The 19,571-nt window shown below is 46.3% G+C and overlaps 1 protein-coding gene across 1 annotated transcript; it reads left to right on the top strand.

Annotated features, from left to right (window-relative positions):
• Positions 1-1,799: 1,799 nt before the first annotated feature.
• Positions 1,800-10,575, top strand: LOC133753388 (rho-related GTP-binding protein RhoG-like). Its single transcript, XM_062183963.1, has 2 exons — positions 1,800-1,894; positions 7,001-10,575. Exon 2 carries the CDS (start codon positions 7,016-7,018, stop codon positions 7,589-7,591), a length of 576 nt encoding a protein of 191 aa, XP_062039947.1. The 5' UTR covers positions 1,800-1,894; positions 7,001-7,015; the 3' UTR covers positions 7,592-10,575.
• The last annotated feature ends 8,996 nt before the right edge of the window (positions 10,576-19,571 follow it).

Below are 19,571 nucleotides of genomic sequence, written 5' to 3'. Positions count from 1 at the left end.
ATGACTTCAGCTTTCACTTTAGTAACCAAAAATAGGGAAGAACAAGTAAGACTCAGGTTGGGCGTTTGGTGCAATGGATAAGATGCCACTCTGGATACCTGCATCCCCTGTCAGAGTGCCTCGATTTGAGTCCTGGCTCTGCTTCAGATTCCAGCTTCCTGCTAATGCCCACCCTGGGAGGCAACAGATGATGACTTGAGTACTTGGGCTACTGCCACTCACACAGGAGACCCAGATGGAGTTCCGGGCTGCTGGCTTCAGCCTGGACCAGTTCTGGCAATTGTGGGCATTGAGGGAATGAACCAGCAAATGGCAGATCTTTGTTTTTCAAATGAAAATAAATAAATAAAACTTCAAAGTACAAGAAGAGAAACAATAATGGTCAAAGTGGAAATCAGTGAAAGGGCAGAAAAACAAGAGAAAACTCAAAGAAACCAGATACACATTGTACACCAATGTGTGTGTTTTTTTTAAAGATTTTATTTATTAATTTGAGAGGTAGAGTTGCAGACAGTGAGAGAGAGAGAGACAGAAAGGTCTTCCTTCCGTTGGTTCACTCCCCAAATGGCTGCAACAGCTGGAGCTGTGCCAATCCGAAGCCAGGAGCCAGGTGCTTCCTCCTGTTCTCCCACGCGGGTGCAGGGGCCCAAGGACTTGGGCCAACTTCTACTGCTTTTCCGGGCCATAGCAGAGAGCTGGATTGGAAGAGGAGCAGCTGGGACTAGAACTGGTGTCCATATGGGATGCCAGCACCACAGGCGGAGGATTAACCTACTGTGCCATGGCGCCATCCCCACACCAATGTTTCTTACAGCATTATTTACAATACCCACAGTTGTCAACAATCCAAATGTCCATCACAGATGATAACAAAGTGTGGTATGTACATACGAAGGAATATTCTTCAGTTGTGGGAAGGAATGAAGTACTGGTACATGCTACAACATAGGATGGACCTTGAAAAGATAAAACTAGGAGAAACAGGCCACATAAAAAGGACAAATATGTAGTGTATGATTCCATTTATATTAAGTACCTAGAAGAGTCAAACTGGTAGATACAGAATGTTGATTAGAGGTTACCAGTGGCTGGGGGGAGGGAGGAATGGGGAGCTATTGTTGAAGGGATAGAGTTTCTGTTTCGGGTGATGAGAGTTTTGGAAATAAGAGTAGTGAGGGTTGCTTAACGCTGCCAATGTATTTAATGCCTCTGAATTGTACACTTAAAATGACTAAAGTGACAACTTTTTAACATATTTTACCACAAAATATGAAGAATGCAATATACCAAAAGCCATTGACTTGTACACTTTAACTGGGGCAATTACGTGGTATGTTTTTCTTATCTGTACACACACACACATCTGAAGGAAGCTGTTCAAAAAGTACATATTTATATAAAACTCTAGCAAATGCAAACATACATGGTGACAGAAAGCAGCCCTAATTTGCTCACTACCCCAGTTTCTTTTATTGTTTCCCTTTTTGCAAATACTTTCTCAGGTCTTAGCGTCTTTATATTAACACTGGTCCTGGGTAAAAAGCAGAGATCTGGGGAAGAGAGTGTGGTCTGGCTTATCCAAGGGGAGGCTTGGGGACCTCTCCACCCGCTAATTGGTGCCGGATCTAACTAGTCGAAGACTACCGAGACCTCAATTGCCTTGAAAGTGTGATCAGACGCCTGAGCCTTGTAGACAGAGCGCAGAGCCTGGAACTCCACTTCCCAGGAGGTCTCGGGGCGTCGAGTGGAGTCTGCATCCGCCGACTGGGTGGGACTCGCTCGCTACCCGGATGTGGCACCGAGCTCGCTGAGCCTGCGGGGACCAACTCTAGCCGCCCGGGAGGCTCCGCGAGCCGTGTGGAACGACGCTGGAGAAAGTGCAGACTTTTCCCGGGTAACCTTTATTGAAGAATCCCCCAGCTGACCCTCAATTCCAGCCTTCTCGCCGCGAGTCTCTCCATTCCCCGAGATGGTTGCTTTAGTGTGTGAGCCACTCCCAGGAGGGAAGGAATTTGGGGGTGGGGTGAGGGGTGTGTGTGTCGGGGACATGGAGCCGGCTCTTCCTGTCTGAATCTGATGCGGGGAGGGGGAGGGGATCTCTCGGTCCCAGGCTCCCGGGTCCACATCAAGTCCTGGAAGCAGCTACCTTTAGTGGTGAAGGACGTGTGGACCCTGCTGAGCGGGCTCATAAGGTTGGTGTTGTTGGGTCACCAGGGTTGCCTGTCCTGTTCCGTTTCCAAGCGCAAGATACTCTGTCCTGGCTCAGAGCTGAGGAGTGTTCAGTGGCTTCCCTTACCCCCGAGGGTTGGTCCTTTGACCTTTCCTGACCCAGAGAAGTCAGTCAATCTGCCTGCCTTGTGGGGAGCTTTGCTTAATCTAGTACATAACTAAATGGCAGAAAGTGGGACTCACGCTGAATTCTTTTAGCTACAGGAAGTTAGAGAGAGTGAGGGATTTCGAGCGCATGGAGGAGACTCGGACTTGGGGGAAGGTTGCGACTGCAAGGATGCTGCAAACAGCTCTGCTTGAGGGTGCGCTCCTCTTGACCATCAGGGCTTTTGTATTATGTGTTCAGCCTAGGATAAACTGACCACTGGGCAAACCGTGCATGTGAAAGGATGCTGTATAGGGTGTGTGAAAGTGCCTAGCACTCTGAAGCTGTAATTTCCCTTTATCTCTGCATAGCAACTTTTTTTTTCCTGAGCCCACACTTCACTTTGCATGCTTTGCCGTTTTAATGCGGATCCTGCCTTTGCTGCCAAACTTGTTTCTAAAGCATTCAGGGAGTCTTTCTCTCTCTTCCCACCTCTCCCAACCCTGTCACTTTTTTTAAAAAAATTTTGAGGCCGGCGCAGCGGCTCACTAGGCTAATCCTCCGCCTGCGGCGCCCCGGGGTTCTAGTCCCGGTTGGGGCGCCGGATTCTGTCGCGGTTGCTCCTCTTCCAGTCCAGCTCTCTGCTGTGGCCCGGAGGGCAGTGAAGGATGGCCCAAGTGCTTGGGCCCTGCACCCGCATGGGAGACCAGGAGGAAGCACCTGGCTCCTGGCTTTGGATCGGCACAGCGTGCCGGCCGTTGGGGCCATTTGGGGGGTGAACCAATGGAAGGAAGACCTTTCTCTCTGTCTCTCTCTCTCACTAACTCTGCCTGTCGGGAAAAAAAAAAGTTTTTTTTTTTTAAAATCCTTTAAAAAATTACTTCTAGCAGCACACTGCCAGCATAGCATCTGGGAGAGAGAGTAGAGATTGGTGACGCTAAGGAGGGAATGCTATGGGTGATCTTTAATAAGGATAGCATTGTGCCAGATGCTTGAGCCAATTCAAACAAGCTTTTCTCATATTGGTCATGAGCAACCTCAAATACCTGTCTTTTTTTGCTAACTCTCAGAGCCCCCAATTTTGAGCCTTTTTAACTATGAAGAATCCAAACATACACACAACACATGAATATGTGGGCTGAACAAATACTTGTGCAGAGCAGCCACCACCCCCAATTAACCTGTGAGTTTTGCTGGCCCACCCTTTCACAGGAGTGTGCTGCGAGTGAGGATGTTTGTAGGAAACTGATACTGCCTTAGGGTTTTCTCTTAGGCCTGGACTGTGAGGCTGCACTTCAGCACGTAGGCCCTCTGCCATCAGTGCCTGAGTGCCCATTCTCTACACGCAGTACATTCCAGGAGCATTGCTAGATACTAAAAAGTAAAAATGAATGTAGATGGTTTTACCTGGTTTTAGAGACAGCAGGAGCTGAGCTTGGGGTGCAAAGCAGTCTTTGTGTCCAAGAGTTTTACTCTGGATGAGCAACTCCCTGAGTGGCTCTGTTGTCCTGAAAGTGGTCCCTTTGAGTAGAGGTGTTGGATGCTGGATGCTCTCCAGAGGTGCATAGGCAGTCATTTCCTACAGGAATTCTGAGGGGGAAAGAAATTAATCCAGACTGGGAAGGTCAAGGAAAGCTCTTCTCGAGGCATATGCTGGTGACTTTGCCCTGTTTCCATCAACCTGTGTGTTTAATCAGTATGTCTATTTCTAGAGGGAAAAAGATACAGCTGATGGGCACTGAATTCCATCGGTTGCCTACTAGAGCTGAATTATTCTCCGGACTTTTAGCTGTGGGACCTGTGCTGGCGACTTCTAAGTGGAGGCTTTAAAGGCAGCTTCTAGGGTCAGAATGGCTGTGTGTGGGGAGACTGCTACCCCTAGTGGGCTTGTGTGAGGCATACTCTGAAAGCCAGCTTTTCTTTACCCTCACCCGAAATGAGGCGATTATTACTGTGCTGCCTAGGATATGGACCTAATGTAGATCTTAGCTAATAAGACAACAGGATGGGGGATGTTATCTATTCCCCTAGGTTCCTAGGATGAAAAATTCTCATTTTTTTCCTATAATCAATACCTATGACTGTTTACCCCCTTTCCTCCATGTTCTGACATTCAAAGAAGTTAATGCTTTGGATGGGGTCTCAAATGAAAGCATTAGTTAAGCACCTAAAGAAATTGGAGTACTTTGCAGCCTAAATTGAGAGTAGGGCAGAGCATTAAAGTAAACATGTTCTTGGAGATCATCTCTGTCATGTCATTTACCCTGAAATACTTGATTCATGAAGAAAGGGATAAGAGTATGGTGGTGTTACCACCTTAGTTTTACTCAGATAAGGTGGGAGGGGATGAGATGAGAACCTGTTTGTTTAGCATTGAAACTATAATACAGGATGTTTGCCTTCCCCAGCAGAATAGTGGAAGAATATATTAAGAAGACATAATAGGGACCGGTGCTGTGGTATAGTAGGTTAAGCCTCTGCCTCTGGTGCCAGCATCCCATATGGGCACCGTTTTGAGTCCTTGCTGTTCTATTTCTGATCCAGCTCTCTGCTATGGCCTGGGAAAGCAGAAAATGGCCCAAGTCCTTGGGCTTCTGCACCCACATAGGAGACCTGGAAGAAGCTTCTGGCTCCTGGCTTCAGAATGGCACAGCTCTGGCCATTGCAGCCATTTAGGGAGTGAACCAGCAGATGGAAGACCTCTCTCTCCAATTAAATAAGTCTCTAAAAAAAGACGGAACAGCTTGTAAAACTTAATAAATACTGCTTGTTTGACAGGACACTAGTAAGTACTATATATGCCTTCTTTCATTTAACCCTCAGGTAAAAATGCCCAGGTTCACTAAGCTTAGGAACAGGAAGGACTAGTTTTTTGACTCCAGGCAGTCTGTTTGCAGAGCCTTGACTTTCATTCATTTATTTAAAAATATTTAATTTGAAAGTCAGAATTACAGAGAGGGAGAGACAGAGAATCTTCCATCTGCTGGTTCACTTCCCAATGGCTGTAATGGCCAGGGCTGGGCCAGGCCGAAACCAGTAGCTTCACCTGGGTCTCCCACATGCGTGCAGGGGCCCAAGGACTTGGGCCATCCTCTGCTGCTTTCCTAAGTGCATTACTAGGGAGCTGGATTGGATGTGGAGCAACCAGGTCTTGAACTGGTACCCATATGGGATACTGGCACTGCAGTTGGCAGCTTAACCCACTGCACCACACACCACAGCACCTGCCCTGATCCTTGACTTTTAACCACTTCTCTATATGGTAGAATTTGACTTGTCGTGGCTGCCGCTGCCAGCGGCCGCCGTGGCGGCCCCTCTTCTTTCCTCCTCTCCCCACTTTCCTTTTACCCCCACAAGTAAAAAAAAAAAAAAAGAATTTGACTTGTCTACCTTTGTCTCCTTTATTATGTCACTGTTTTTCAGGAATGGAGGGTTCATTTATTTTTTAATTTTTTTCTAAAGATTTATTTATTTAGAAGTCAGAGTTACAGAGAGGGAGAGACCGAGAAAGAAAGAGAGAAAGAGAGAAAGAGAGACAGAGAGAGAGAGAGAGAGAGAGAGAGAGAGAGAGAGAGAATCGATCTTCTATCCACTGGTTCATTCCCCAAATGGCTATAAGGGCTGGGGGTGGGCCAGGACGAAGCCAGGAGCCAGGAGATTCACCTGGAACTTCCATGTGGGTGACAGGGGCCCAAGCAATTGGGTCATCAGCAGGGAGCTGGATCGGAAGTAGAGCAGCCGGGGGACACAAACTGGTGCCCATATGGAATGCTGGCATCACAGGTGGTGTTTTTACCTAAGTAATACAGGCCCCTCTGGAGGGTTTATTTTGCCAAGCCTATAGCCAGAGACACAAAGTTATAGCCTTGTTTGTTTCAACATTGGAAACCTTGTTTGTGTACCAATTTTTAAAATTACCATTTATTGAGCACCTACAATATTTTAGCATCTTGGATACAGTATACACAGACCTTATGACAATAATGTAACATGCATACCATGTATATGAATGGTTTTTAATCTTTTTGGGCTCACGGCCTTCTCTCACAATCTGATGGCAGCTTCGGATCTTCTTACCAGAAAAATGCTCTTATGCACATACGTGTAATATTTTATACAACCTATGCTGGCTTTTAGGAACTACTGAAGCTCATTCTTTAGCAATCTGTAGACTCCAGGGTAAGAACTCTTGCCCTCTACAACCTGTCCCAGCTGACTCTTTTTTTTTTAAAGATTTATTTATTTACTTGAAAGAGTTAAACAGAGACAGCGGGGGGGGGAGAGGGAGAGAGGGAGAGAAAGGGGTCTTCCAACTGCTGGTTCACTCCCCAGTTGGCTGCAACGGCCAGAGCGGTGCCAATCTGAAGCCAGGAGCCAAGGTCTTCTTCTGGGTCTTCCATGCAGGTACAGGGCCCAAGGACTTGGGCCATCTTCTAGTGCTTTCCCAGGCCATAGCAGAGAGCTGGATCGAAAGAGGAGCAGCCGGGACTAGAACCGGCACCCATGGTGGCGGCTTTACCCACTACACCACAGCGCCAGCCCCCCAGCTGACTCTTGTATGGGTTAAGGGGACAGAGAGGGAGTGGGAGTGGGAGTTTGTCTTATTTCCCTTTCTCCTCAGAGAGAAATGTTTATAAAGCATTGGCTCCCAAATCCATCTGAACATTCTTTCTCTTTTATATATAGGACTACGAGGGAAGAATGCAGACAATCAAATGTGTGGTTGTAGGAGATGGGGCTGTAGGTAAGACCTGCCTTCTCATCAGTTACACAACCAATGCCTTTCCTGAGGAGTATATCCCCACTGTCTTTGACAACTATAGTGCCCAGACCTGTGTGGATGGCCAAATCGTCAGCCTGAATCTGTGGGACACCGCTGGCCAAGAGGAATATGACCGACTGCGAACACTCTCCTACCCACAGACTAATATCTTTGTGATTTGTTTTTCCATTGGCAATCCATCGTCTTATGCCAATGTGAGGCATAAGTGGCACCCAGAGGTCTCCCATCATTGCCCTAATGTACCTGTTCTGCTGGTAGGCACCAAAAGAGACCTGCGCAGTGACCTGGAGACAGTGACAAAACTGAAGGCACAGAGCCTGCTGCCCACAACACCTCAACAAGGCACTTCCCTGGCTAAGCAGGTGGGGGCTGTGAAGTATCTGGAATGTTCAGCCCTGATGCAGGATGGGGTACATGAGGTATTTTCAGAAGCTGTCCGGGCTGTGCTTTACCCTGCCACAAAGAAGAACACCAAGAAGTGTGTCCTTTTATAGCTTTGGGGTGCTATAGGAACTGCACCTAAGGAATAAGATTCCTCTGACAGCAATTAAAAGTGCCAGCATGAGCCATTTGTCTCTTCCTCTAGAAACCCTAGAACCCAGGGGTTATTCGGCTTTTGGAGTAACACAGCTTTGGAGTTTTGGCACGAACCTTTTGGAGGAAGTGTGTGTGTGTGCACGCGCATGTCTGTCTCCCGTGTCAAAGTGGTAAGAGGAGACACCACTTTCATGCCTAAGCAGAACAGCCTACTACTGTTCTTTGTAGGCTTTTACTTGTCTGCTTTGAAATGTAATTTCAGCTTTCCTTGCTGTATTTACCATTGAACAATGGTCTCACAGAAGGACAAGTTTACCCAGTTTTCAAATCATTACTTTCTGATAGTTTTTGAAAAGTAGTTTGTGTGTGACTTTTGCATGTTCCCAATGTTGACATGTGCCTCCCATTCTTGAGATATTTTCACAAATGAACAGCATTTTCTCAACTTCCATGAGATGTAAACCACTGTTCTCTAAAAAGGGTTCTGTGGTCTAATTAAGTTCAGGAACCAGCAATTTAAATAAAATTGAACAGGTTCCTTTATGTAGCAGGACTTTAGAACTTCATATGTACACAAACTAATCTCACTACTGAACTTTTTTTGGTCCCATGAAACACCTATTAATACTTCTGGTAACGCAGTTTCAGATAAGCTGAGTTAATGGGAACTAGGAATTCTCAAAAAGGAGCTTGGAAAAAGAACAAAAAACATAATGCGGTCCTGTTCTTTTTGAAATTTCCCTCTTCGTGCTTTTGAGACAGATGTTTATCAGCTATGGATTGTTATTGGTCCTTTTGCTTCAAGAGATGAGTTTAGCATCTGACCATAAGAACTGCTAGCAGATTTTGGTAGCACTATGGGTGATGGGGAATTACCACTCTCCCCAAACAGCTGCGTGAGTCTCCTCTGAGGTCCCCTTACCTTTCTATCACTTTCTGCTTTAGTGATAGACCACTGGAGGGTCCCTAAATAAAACAAAAACACAGTGTCCTTCCAGTCCTTGTCAGAGTGCTGTACTTCCCTCTGAGACTTCTTCATTTCTACCCTTGGCTGTTCTGGGTCTACAAAGGCTGCCTTGCTTGCCCCTGTCCTTCCCCTCTCAGTACATGTTTATTCGGAACCGTTTGTCTTTTGCAGTCTTCTAGTTGTTCCAAGAGAGTTAGAGTATGTTGGAGCCAGATCTGCAGACCCTGAGGCTGTCCCTCTTGCGGTTATATAGAACTTTCAGGTTTTGCTGGTGTGGTCCAACTTGTCCTGAGACAGTAAGAGTCAGATTCAAGTCTCCCAATGGGCCTGCGTCTCATCCTGCCCAGTTGTATTTTTCACTTTTTTTTTTTTTTTGCTATGGAAATAAAACTGACTTTACCTGGCAGGCAGTGGTTGCTAACTCCACCGTGTACATAGTCTCCCACACTGCCAAACAGCATTGGGTTTTGATAGCTGGAGGAATGGAGTTAAAAGGATCACATACCTCTCTGCAGTGGGGGAAATGTTTGTGCTTTGCTTCCTGTTCCTGTTTGACAAGCTATGTTGGTCAGAGTCTCCTTGAGCTAATGGAACTTCCTGAACAGGGTTGGGTTGACAGATCACACACACAATCCCCTGTTAAATTTGAATCTCAAGTAAGCAGATAGTTTAGCATAAGTATGTACTATGCAATATTTGGGACATACTTAACACTAAAAAATTACTGTTTATTTGAAATTCAAATTTAACAGGGTACCCCGTAGTTTTATTTGATAAATCTGACCATCTTACTGTTGGAGAATGTGGAACCTGGGGTCAAGCAGATACTGAATACTGATAGAAGATAACAGGTTGTTAGTCCTACTCTCCCTCCTTTTCTTCCACATGGACTCAGGTGTTTTGTTCTTACTTTCATCATCACATCTCCGCTTCAGACAGTTCATTGCTGGTGTCTTTCTAACCCATTCAATGTCTGTAGCTATAGAGGGCTCAGGATGGATTTCCAGTGTATGCCATCTATTTTCAGATTCATTATATTGTATCTGTTTTCTTGGTGTGTGACCCAGGGCTTCCTGTGGGGGTGATAGAGATTCTGTATGAGTAGTCCATTAATTGGAAGGGGGGGGTGGGTGACCTTCTCAACTAAGGCACAGTAGCACTTTGGGGCTAGCATTATGGTAGCATGCTGACTGGGAGTCAACTTGTGTATGGGCCTGTGGATGAATTCAACCACAGCAGTCAAATGAAAGCATCTATTGCTCAAGTGTTCTCTAGTTGCAGGGTGTTCCATGGTTCAAAGGGGCTAGAAACATGGCTGCCACCTATGGCGTTGTCTCTGGGAACTTTCTGTGCAGCTACTGACAATAAGAGATTTTTTTTTTTTATTTAATTGGGCTCTTGCCTCAAAAATCCCCAAATATAAGCCTGAGTTTAGTTTAGGCAAACACATTTTCTTTAATAATGGAGGTGTCATCTCCAAGTCTAAAAGAGTAGGAATCCTTTTTCTTTTTTTTGACAGGCAGAGTGGACAGTGAGACAGAAAGGTCTTCCTTTACCGTTGGTTCACCTTCCAACGGCTGCTGCGCTGCAGCCGGCGCACCATGCTGATCCGAAGCCAGGAACCAGGTGCTTCTCCTGGTCTCCCATGCAGGTGCAGGGCCCAAGGACTTGGGCCATCCTCCACTGCACTCCCGAGCCATAGCAGAGAGCTGGACTGGAAGAGGGGCAACCGGGATAGAATCCGGCGCCCTGAACGGGACTATAACCTGGTGTGCCGGTGCCGCAAGGCAGAGGATTAGCCTATTGAACCACGGTGCCGGCCAGGAATCCTTTTTGAATTACACTGATTTGATAGTCCTGAGTATACACTGACTTCTTGATTTTTATATTTAAAAAGAATTTATCTGAAGACCAACTTGCTGATACCACTTTTAAATTATTTGTAATGAATGTTAATAAACTTTTTTCTGATTTTACTGGGTCTGTTGCTTTCTTATTTTATTTGACAGGCAGAGTGGACAGTGAGAGAGAGAGACAGAGAGAAAGGTCTTCCTTTGCCGTTGGTTCACCCTCCAGTGGCCGCCGCGGCTGGTGCACTGTGGTCAGCGCACTGCGCTGATCCGAAGCCAGGAGCCAGGTGCTTCTCTTGGTCTCCCATGTGGGTGCAGGGCCCAAGCACTTGGGCCATCCTCCACTGCCTTCCCAGGCCATACCAGAGAGCTGGCCTGGAAGAGGGGCAACCAGGACAGAATCCGGTGCCTCGACTGGGACTAGAACCTGGTGTGCCAGCGCTGCAGGCGGAGGATTAGCCTAGTGAGCCGCGGTGCCGGCCATGGGTCTGTTGCTTTCTAAAAATCAAAGTAATTCCCCCTGCCTTTGTTTCATGTGATTTCTGAGTATACTCTTCAACTTGCAAAGGATAAAAGAACCATAGTCATCATACTGCCATCATGTATAACTGCATTTATTTTTATGCACGAGATAATCAGGGAAGGGAACTGTCCACCCCAGTCGATTCCCTCATTCCTGCCCTCCATCTATTCATTCCCAGTATTTAGTTTCATTTCTGGATTCTCACTAATGACAGGTTAATTCTCCACAGGAATTTTTCTCACTTGGGCTACATTCAATAAATACATAAATATATATTAAGTTCCTATTGTGTTACAGGCATTAAAGATTTTTTTTTTTTGACAAGCAGAGTGGGCAGTGAGAGAGAGAGAGAGACAGAGAGAAAGGTCTTCCTTTTTGCCGTTGGGTCACCCTCCAATGGCCGCTGTGGCCGGCGCATCTCACTGATCCGAAGCCAGGAGCCAGGTGCTTCTCCTGGTCTCCCATGCGGGTGCAGGGCCCAAGGACTTGGGCCATCCTCCACTGCCTTCCTGGGCCATAGCAGAGAGCTGGCCTGGAAGAGGGGCAACCGGGATAGAATCCGGCGCCCCGACCGGGACTAGAACCCCGTGTGCCGGCACTGCAAGGTGGAGGATTATCCTGTTAAGCCACGGCGCCGGCCGGCATTAAAGATTTTATGTATTTGAGAGGTAGAGTTACCAACTGAGAGGGAGAGAAAAAAAGATCTTTCATCCGCTGGTTCACTCCCCAGATGGCCAAAACAGAGCTAGCTGATCTGAAGCCAGGAGCCAGGAGCTTCTTCTGGGTCTCCCACATGGGTGCAGGGGCCCAAACACTTGGGTCATCTTCTGCTGCTTTCTCGGGCCATAGTAGAGAGCTGGATCCAGAAGAGGAGCAGCAAGGACTAGACCTGGCGCCCATATGGGATGCTGGTGCCACGGGTGGAGAACTGACCTGCGCCACAACACCAGCCCCTGTCGGTGCACTATTAAATGTACTAGTAAGGAAGGGCAAAAGCTTTTTTTTTTTTAAATACAGCTTTATTTAGATATAATTTATGTGCCATAAAATTCACCTACTTCACAGGAGGGAAGGGGGAGGAAAGAGGGGGATATCCTTATGTTCTTAGAATTGTATCTATAAAGCACATTGAATCTTGTTAAAAACTAATTAAACGGGCTGGTTCTGTGGCGTAGCCAGTAAGGCCGCCGCCTGCAGTGCCAGCATCCCATATGGGCACTGGTTCGAGACCTGGCTGCTCCACTTCCCATCCAGTTCTCTGCTGTGGCTTGGGAAAGCAGTGGAAGATGGCCCAAGTCCTTGGGCCCCTGCACCCATGTGGGAGACCTGAAGAAGCTCCAGGCTCCTGGCTTCGGATCGGCGCTGCTCCAGCTGTTGTGGCAATTTGGACAATGAATCAGTGGATGGAAGACCTCTCTCTGCCTCTCCTCTCTCTGTGTAACTCTGACTTTCAAATAAATAAATAAATCTTTAAAAAAAACTAATTAAAATTTAAAATAAAAAAATTCACCTACTTAAAGTTTATAACAATGAATTTTAGTATAGTTCCTGAATTCTGCAGTCATCACCAAAATCCAGTTCTAGAACATTTCTGTCATCTCAAAGATGCTTCAAGTGGTTAATGAATGTTATTCTATCTCCAATCCTAGACAACCACAAATCTTTATTTGAAATGTAAATCAAAACCACAATGAGGTTTTACCTCACCCCAGTTAGAATGACTCTCATATAGAAATCAACAAATAATAAATGCTGTTGAGGATGTGGGGATAAAGGTACCCCAATCCACTGTTGGTGGGAATGTAAAAGTAGTACACCACCCACTGTGGAAGACAGTATGGAGATACCTCAAAGCTAAAAATAGACCTACCATATGACAGCAATCCCACTCCAGGGAATTTACCCTAGGGAAATGAAATCAGCATATGAAAAAAGTTACCTGTAACCTCATGTTTATTGCAGTTCAATCCACAATAGCTAAGATGTGGAATCAACCTAGTATATATATAGTACAGAGTACTACTCAGTAAAAAGAATGAAATCCTGTTTTTCGCAGCAAAATGGATGTAACTAGAAACCACTGTATTTAGTGAAATCAGTCCCAAAAAACAAATACCATGTTTCTCCTAATCTGCGGTGACTAATACAAAAAATGTAATTTATAGGACTGAAATTGACATTTTGAGCTCCAATGATTGTTTATAGCCCTTGTCTCTCTCTACTCTTGAGGAACACTTTTTTCTTCATACTATTTGTTGAACTTTTTACTTAGTGTAGGGTTAACCTTTTGAGTATAAAGTAAACTGAAAAGTAGATCATTGTAAAAATTAAGAGAGGGAATAGGAGAGGAAGGAGGAGGAAGGGTGAGAGTATGGGAGGGAGTGAGGGCAGGGTGGGAGGTATCACTATCCCTAAATCTGTATAGTGGGTTAACGCCCTGGCCTGAAGCGCCAGCAACATTCATGAGACCCGGCTGCTCCACTTTGGATCCAGCTCTCAGCTGTGGCCTGGGAAAGCAGTAGAAGATGGCCCAAGTGCTTGGGCCCCTGCACCCACGTGGGAGACCCAGAAGCTCCTGGCTCCTGGCTCCTGGCTTTGGATTGGCACAGCTCTGGCCGTTGCAGCCATTTGGGGAGTAAACCAGCAGATGGAAGACTTCTCTCTGCCTCTCCTTCTCTTTCTGTGTAACTCTTTCAACTAAATTAAAAAAAAAATCTGTATACATGAAATCTGTATTCCTTAAATAAAAATTTTTTTTTAAATGCAGAGCTTCAGAGAGGGAGGCACTCTGATATGGGAAGTCTGTGTCACAAGTGGTGGCTTAACCTGTTATCTTTTATATCCTTTCTGGATATTTCATATAAAAAGAAATCATACAGTATGGACTCACTTGTAACTTACTTCATTTATTTAATTTTTTATGCATTTTATTTGAAAGGCAGAGAGGCAGATATATTCCATCTACTGGCTTATTCCCCAAATACACCCAATAGCCAGGGCTGGGCCAGGCTGAAGCCAAGAGCCCGAAACTTCATCTGGGTCTCCCACGTGGATGGCAGGGGCCCAAGTACTGCTGCCTCTCAGGTACATTAGCTGGGAGCTGGATCAGAAGCTTTGGAGGAGCCAGGACTCAAACCAGGCACTCTGATAGGAGATGCAGTAGTCCCAACTAGTAACTTAACCACTACATTAGCTGCCTGTTGCACACTTCGTTTATTTAGCATTTCTAATGTCTTAGAGGTCTATCCATTTTGTAGCATTTCTTTTTATTGCTGAATGATATTCCACTGTATGAATATATCTTTACTTTCTAAAATCATTTTTAAAAGATTTTATTTATTTAGAAGGCAGAGTTAGAAAAAGAGGGAGAGGGGGCCAGCGCTGTGCTGCAGCAGGTTAAAGCTCTGGCCTGAAGCGCTGGCATCCCATTTAGGCATCGATTCTAGTCCAAGCTGCTCCTCTTCTGATCTAGCTCTCTGCTGTGACCTGGGAAAGCAGTAGAGGATGGCCCAAGTCCTTGGGCCCCTGCATCCACATGGAAGACCCGGAAGAGGCTCCTGGCTTCGGATCAGTGCAGCTCCGGCCGTTGCAGCCATCTTGGGAGTGACCCTACAGATGGAAGACCCCTCTCTCTGTCTCTACCACTCTCTGTAATTCTTTCAAATAAATAAAATCAATCTAAAAAAAGAGAGAGAGAGAGGGAGAGACAGAGACAGGTCTTTTGTTTGCTGGTTCACTCTCCAAAGGGCCACAACAGCTGGGGCTGGTGGGCCAGGATGAAACCAGGAGCCAGTAGCTTCTTCTGAGTCTCCCACAATAGTACAAGGGCTCAAGCATTTGGGCTATCCTCTACTGCTTTCCCAGGCACATTAGCAGGGAGCTGGATTGGAAGTGGAGCAGCTGGGTCTTAAACCAGTGCCTGCATGGGATGCCAGTGCTGCAGGCTGTGACTTTATCCGCTAACCCCCAACACAGGCACCTCGCATATGAACATATCATTTTGCTTATCTACTCATCAACTACTAGACATTAAGTCTTTTTCCACTTTTTATAATAAAGAACATTTCTATGAGCATTTGTGTACAAGGTTTTATGTGAACAAGTTTTTAAATCTCTTGGATAGAAAAAAAATCTCTTGGATAGAAAACTAGGAGTGGAATTGCTAGGTCAAAAGTTAAATTTATGTAAAATCATGTTTTGAGTCAAGAATGTTATCTTTTTTTTTATTTTTTGACAGGCAGAGTGGACAGAGAGAGAGAGACAGAGAGAAAGGTCTTCCTTTTCCATTGGTTCAACCCCCAACAGCCGCTGTGGCTGGCGCGCTGAGGCTGGTGCACCACGCTGATCCAAAGCCAGGAGCCAGGTGCTTATCCTGGTCTCCCATGTGGGTGCAGGGCCCAAGCACTTGGGCCATCCTCCACTGCCTTCCCAGGCCATAGCAGAGAGCTGGCCTGGAAGAGGAGCAACCGGGACAGAATCCAGCACCCCGACTGGGACTAGAACCCAGGGTGCCGGTGCTGCAGGCAGAGGATTAGCCAAGTGAGCCACAGCGACGGCCAAGAATGGTATCTTTAAAAAAAAATATTTATTTATTTATTCAAAAGGCAGAGTTAGAGGCAGAGACAGAGAGAGGTCTTTTATCTGCAGGTTCACTCCCCAGATGCCAGCAACAGCAGGAGCTGTGCCAATCAGGAGCCAGGAGCTTCTTCCAGGTCTCCCTTGCAGGTACAGGGGCCCAAGGACTTGGGCCATTTTCTACTGGCGCCCATATGGAATGCTGGCACTGCAGGCAGTGGCTTTACAGGCTATGCCACAGTGCCAGCCGCAAGAATGGTATCTTAATATGGATAATATCTGAAGTCCCCTTCCATATCCTACAGACCTCCGTCTACTTCTCATTGAATCTGCTTTTCCTCAAGTACAAGCATCTAATAGGCAATAAAGTATACATTAAAAAAAAAACTTTCTTGCTGTAAATACTAACAGTATTTTACTGACTCTTTAAAAATATTTATTTTTTTATTTATTTAGAAAGTCAAGAGCTGGTGAGCGAGCGATCGATCCATCTTCCATCCACTCCCCAGATGGCCACAACAGCCAGTGCTGCGTCAGGCCAAAGACAACAGCCAGGAGCTTCTTCCAGGCCTCCCATGTGGGTGCAAGGGGCCCAAACACTTAGGCCATCTTCTGCTGCTTTTCCCAGGTGCATTAGCAGGGAGCTGGATTGGAAGTGGAACAGCTCAGACTCTAACCAGCGCCCATATGGGATACCAGTGATGTAGTCGGCTTTACCTACTACTATGCTGCGACGCCAGCCCCGTCTACTGACATTTCGTTACCAAAGTGCAGTATTTCAGCTACTATGCAGGTTTGACAAACTTTTGTTGTCTGATCTGAAATGTAACTACTGTTAAAACATTGCATGGGACATCCATGCAATGTCCCATTAAAAAGAATGAGGGGGTGCGGCCACCATCTGTAGTGCCAGCATCCCATATGGGCATCAAGTTTGAGTCCCAGCTGCTCCACTTCTGATTCAGCTCTCTACTATGGCCTGGGAAAGAAGTAGAAGATGGCCCAAGTGCTTGGGCCTCTGCACCTGTGTGGGAGACCGGACGAAGCTCCTGGCTCCTAATTGGCACAGCTCCAGCTGTTGCAGCCAGTTGAGGAGTGAACCAGCGGATGGAAGACCTCTCTCTCTCTCTCTTTCCTCTCTCTGTGTAACCCTGACGTTCAAATAAATATTAAAAAAAAAAAAGGAATGAGGGAGGCTGGCCCTGTGGCATAGTGGGTAAGGCCACTACCTGCAGCGCTGGCATCCCACATGGGTGCTGGTTTGAGTCCCAGCTGCTCTACTTCTGAGCCAGCTCTCTGCTATGGCCTGGGAAAGCAGCAGATAATGGCCCAAGTCCTTGAGGTCCTGCACCCACATGAGAGACCCAGAAGAAACTCCTGCCTCCTGACTTCAGATCAGCACAACTCCAGCCATTGTGGCCATCTGGGGAACAAGCCAGATGAGAGAGGAAGACTTCTCTGCCTCTGCCTCTCTGTAACTCTGCCTTTCAAAAAAAAAAAAAAAAAAGAATGAGCAAGAGTGCTAAGAAGCAGGCACAGTACAATTTCCTGTCTGTTATTAAGTTACTAAGTGAAAAAAGCAAGGTGAAAAGATAATACGTAGCAAGCTACCTTTTGTGAAAAGAAAAAAAGGGGAAATAAGGATATATGAACGCATTTGCTGGGGAAGACATTGTGGCAGGGTGGTTAAGCTGCTGCTTTGAATACCTTCATAGCATACTGGGGTGCCAGCTGAGTCCTGGCTGCTCGGCTTCCAATTCAGCTCCCTGCTAATGGCCTGAGAAAGCAGAAGACAGCCCAAGTGCTTGGGACCCTGACACCCATATGGGAGCCCTAGGTGGAGTTCCAGGCTCCTCACTTCAGCCTGGTCCTGTCCTGGCTGTTGCAGGCATTTGGGGAACAAACCAGTGGATGGAAAATCTCTTTTGTTCTGCCTTTCAAATAAATGTTAGAAAATATTTTAAAATAAACACATTTGCTTATTTTTATAGAAAGAAACAGAAAGGATAAACTAGAAACGAAGGGCCAATGTGGTGTAGCAGGTAAAGCCGCCTACATCTCTTATGGGCGTTGGTTCTTCTCCTGGCTGCTCCACTTCAATCCAGCTCCCTGCTAATGGCCTGGGGAAAGCAGCAGAAGATGGCTCAAGTGCTTGGGACCCTACACGCACGTGGGAGATCTGGAAGAAGCTCTTGGCTCCTGGCTTTAGCCTAGCCCAGCGATGGCCATTGCAGCCATCTGGGGAGTGAACCAGCAAACGGAAGATCTCTCTCTTTACATATTTAAGAATAAATTATCTAAAAAGATATAAATACATTGAGTGGCAACATACAAATATGGAATGGTAAATGAGGGAGAATCTTGCACTAAATTTGAATCGGAGGTATGAGTAGTATAAACTCTTTAAGCTCTGTCCACTGAAAGGGTCTACAATAAATGATACCCCAGATCTTGGATTCTAAACACCATTCTCAAGGGAATCAGGGCTCCTAGGAGAAATAGTTCATATTAAGTCCAGGACATGAAAGGTACAGAAATGCCTGGAACATTGTATACCAAAAAGCAAGGAAGTGCTCAATGATTAATGGTGATGTTTAAAGGACACAGGAGGGGCCAGTACTGTGGTGTAGCAGGTAAAGCCGCTGCCTGCAGTACTAGCATCCCATATGGGCACTGGTTCGAGTCCCGGCTGCTCCTCTTCCAATCCAGCTCTCTGCAGGAAAGCATCTTCTACTGGAAAGCAGTAGAAGATGGCCCAAGTCCTTGGGCCCCTGCACCCACATGGGAGACCCAGAGGAAGCTCCTGGCTTCAGATTGGCCCAGCTCTGGCTGTTGTGGCTGTTTGGGGAGTGAACCAGTGGATGGAAGACCTCTCTCTCTGCCTCTCTCTAACTCTGGCTTTCAAATAATAAATGAGAAATCTTTAAAAATAAATAAAGGACACAAGAGCCAGAAAATAAATGTGAGGCAAGGGTGGTATTGTGGTGGAGCATGTTGAACCACCACTTGTGATGCTGGCATCGTGTATCAGAGCACTGGTTCAAATCCTGGATGCTCTGCTTTCAATCCAGCTCTCTGCTCATGTGCCTAGGAAGGCAGCTGAAGATGATGCAAGTGCTTGGGCCCTTGCTACCCACAAAGGAGACCCAGATGGATTTCTGGAATCCTGGCTTCAGCCTGGCTCAGCTGTTGCCATTCAGGGAGTGAACCAGCAGAAGGAACACCGCCCCCACCTAGTCATTCTGCCTTTTAAGTGAATAAAACAAATCACAAAAATATTAATAAAACAGCATCAACAAAGCCTTGGTAGCAACTTAGGAAACTAAATGTTTAAGAACTTTTAAAATACATTTGAGGGGCTGGCACTGTGGCATAGTGGGTAAAGCCACTGCCTGTAGTGCCAACATCCCATATGGGTGCTGGTTCAAGTCCCAGCTGCTCCACAGAGGAGAAAAATTTAGCTTTGTGGTACCTTATCAAAGTGACTGACCGTAGCATCAGTAATATTTGTGACAAGCTAATACTGTGCCTTCTAATGGTCAGTAAGATATTCAACCTGCATCAATTTATAGCAGACATTCAGAACACTGAATGTTTTCAAGAAAACTTGTCTGGATTCTCCCAAAAATTTAATGTCATGAAATATAAAAAGGCAAATGGATTCTAAGCTAAAGGGAGGTTAACCTCAAATGGATCCTGAATTGGAAAAAATGTAAAATGCCACCAATCAGAAAAACCAGGGAAGGGGCCGATGCTGTGGCACAGTGGGCTAAGCCTCCACCTGGGGCACTGGCACCCCACATGGGCACCAGTTTGAGTCCCAGCTGCTCCTGCTCCCGTCTGGCTCTCTGCTATGGCCTGGGAAGGCAGTGGAGGATGGCCCGAGTCCTTGGGCCCTGCACCCACATGGGAGACCCGAGGAAGCTCCTGGCTCCTGGCTTCCACCGGGCTCAGCTCCGGCCATTGCGGCCATCTGGGGACCGAACCAGCAGATGGAAGACCTCTCTCTCTCTTCCTCTCTG

The sequence above is a fragment of the Lepus europaeus genome, chromosome X (assembly GCF_033115175.1).
Source record: "Lepus europaeus isolate LE1 chromosome X, mLepTim1.pri, whole genome shotgun sequence".
Taxonomy (NCBI): Eukaryota; Metazoa; Chordata; class Mammalia; order Lagomorpha; family Leporidae; genus Lepus; species Lepus europaeus.
This window is presented reverse-complemented; position numbering and strand designations above follow the sequence as displayed.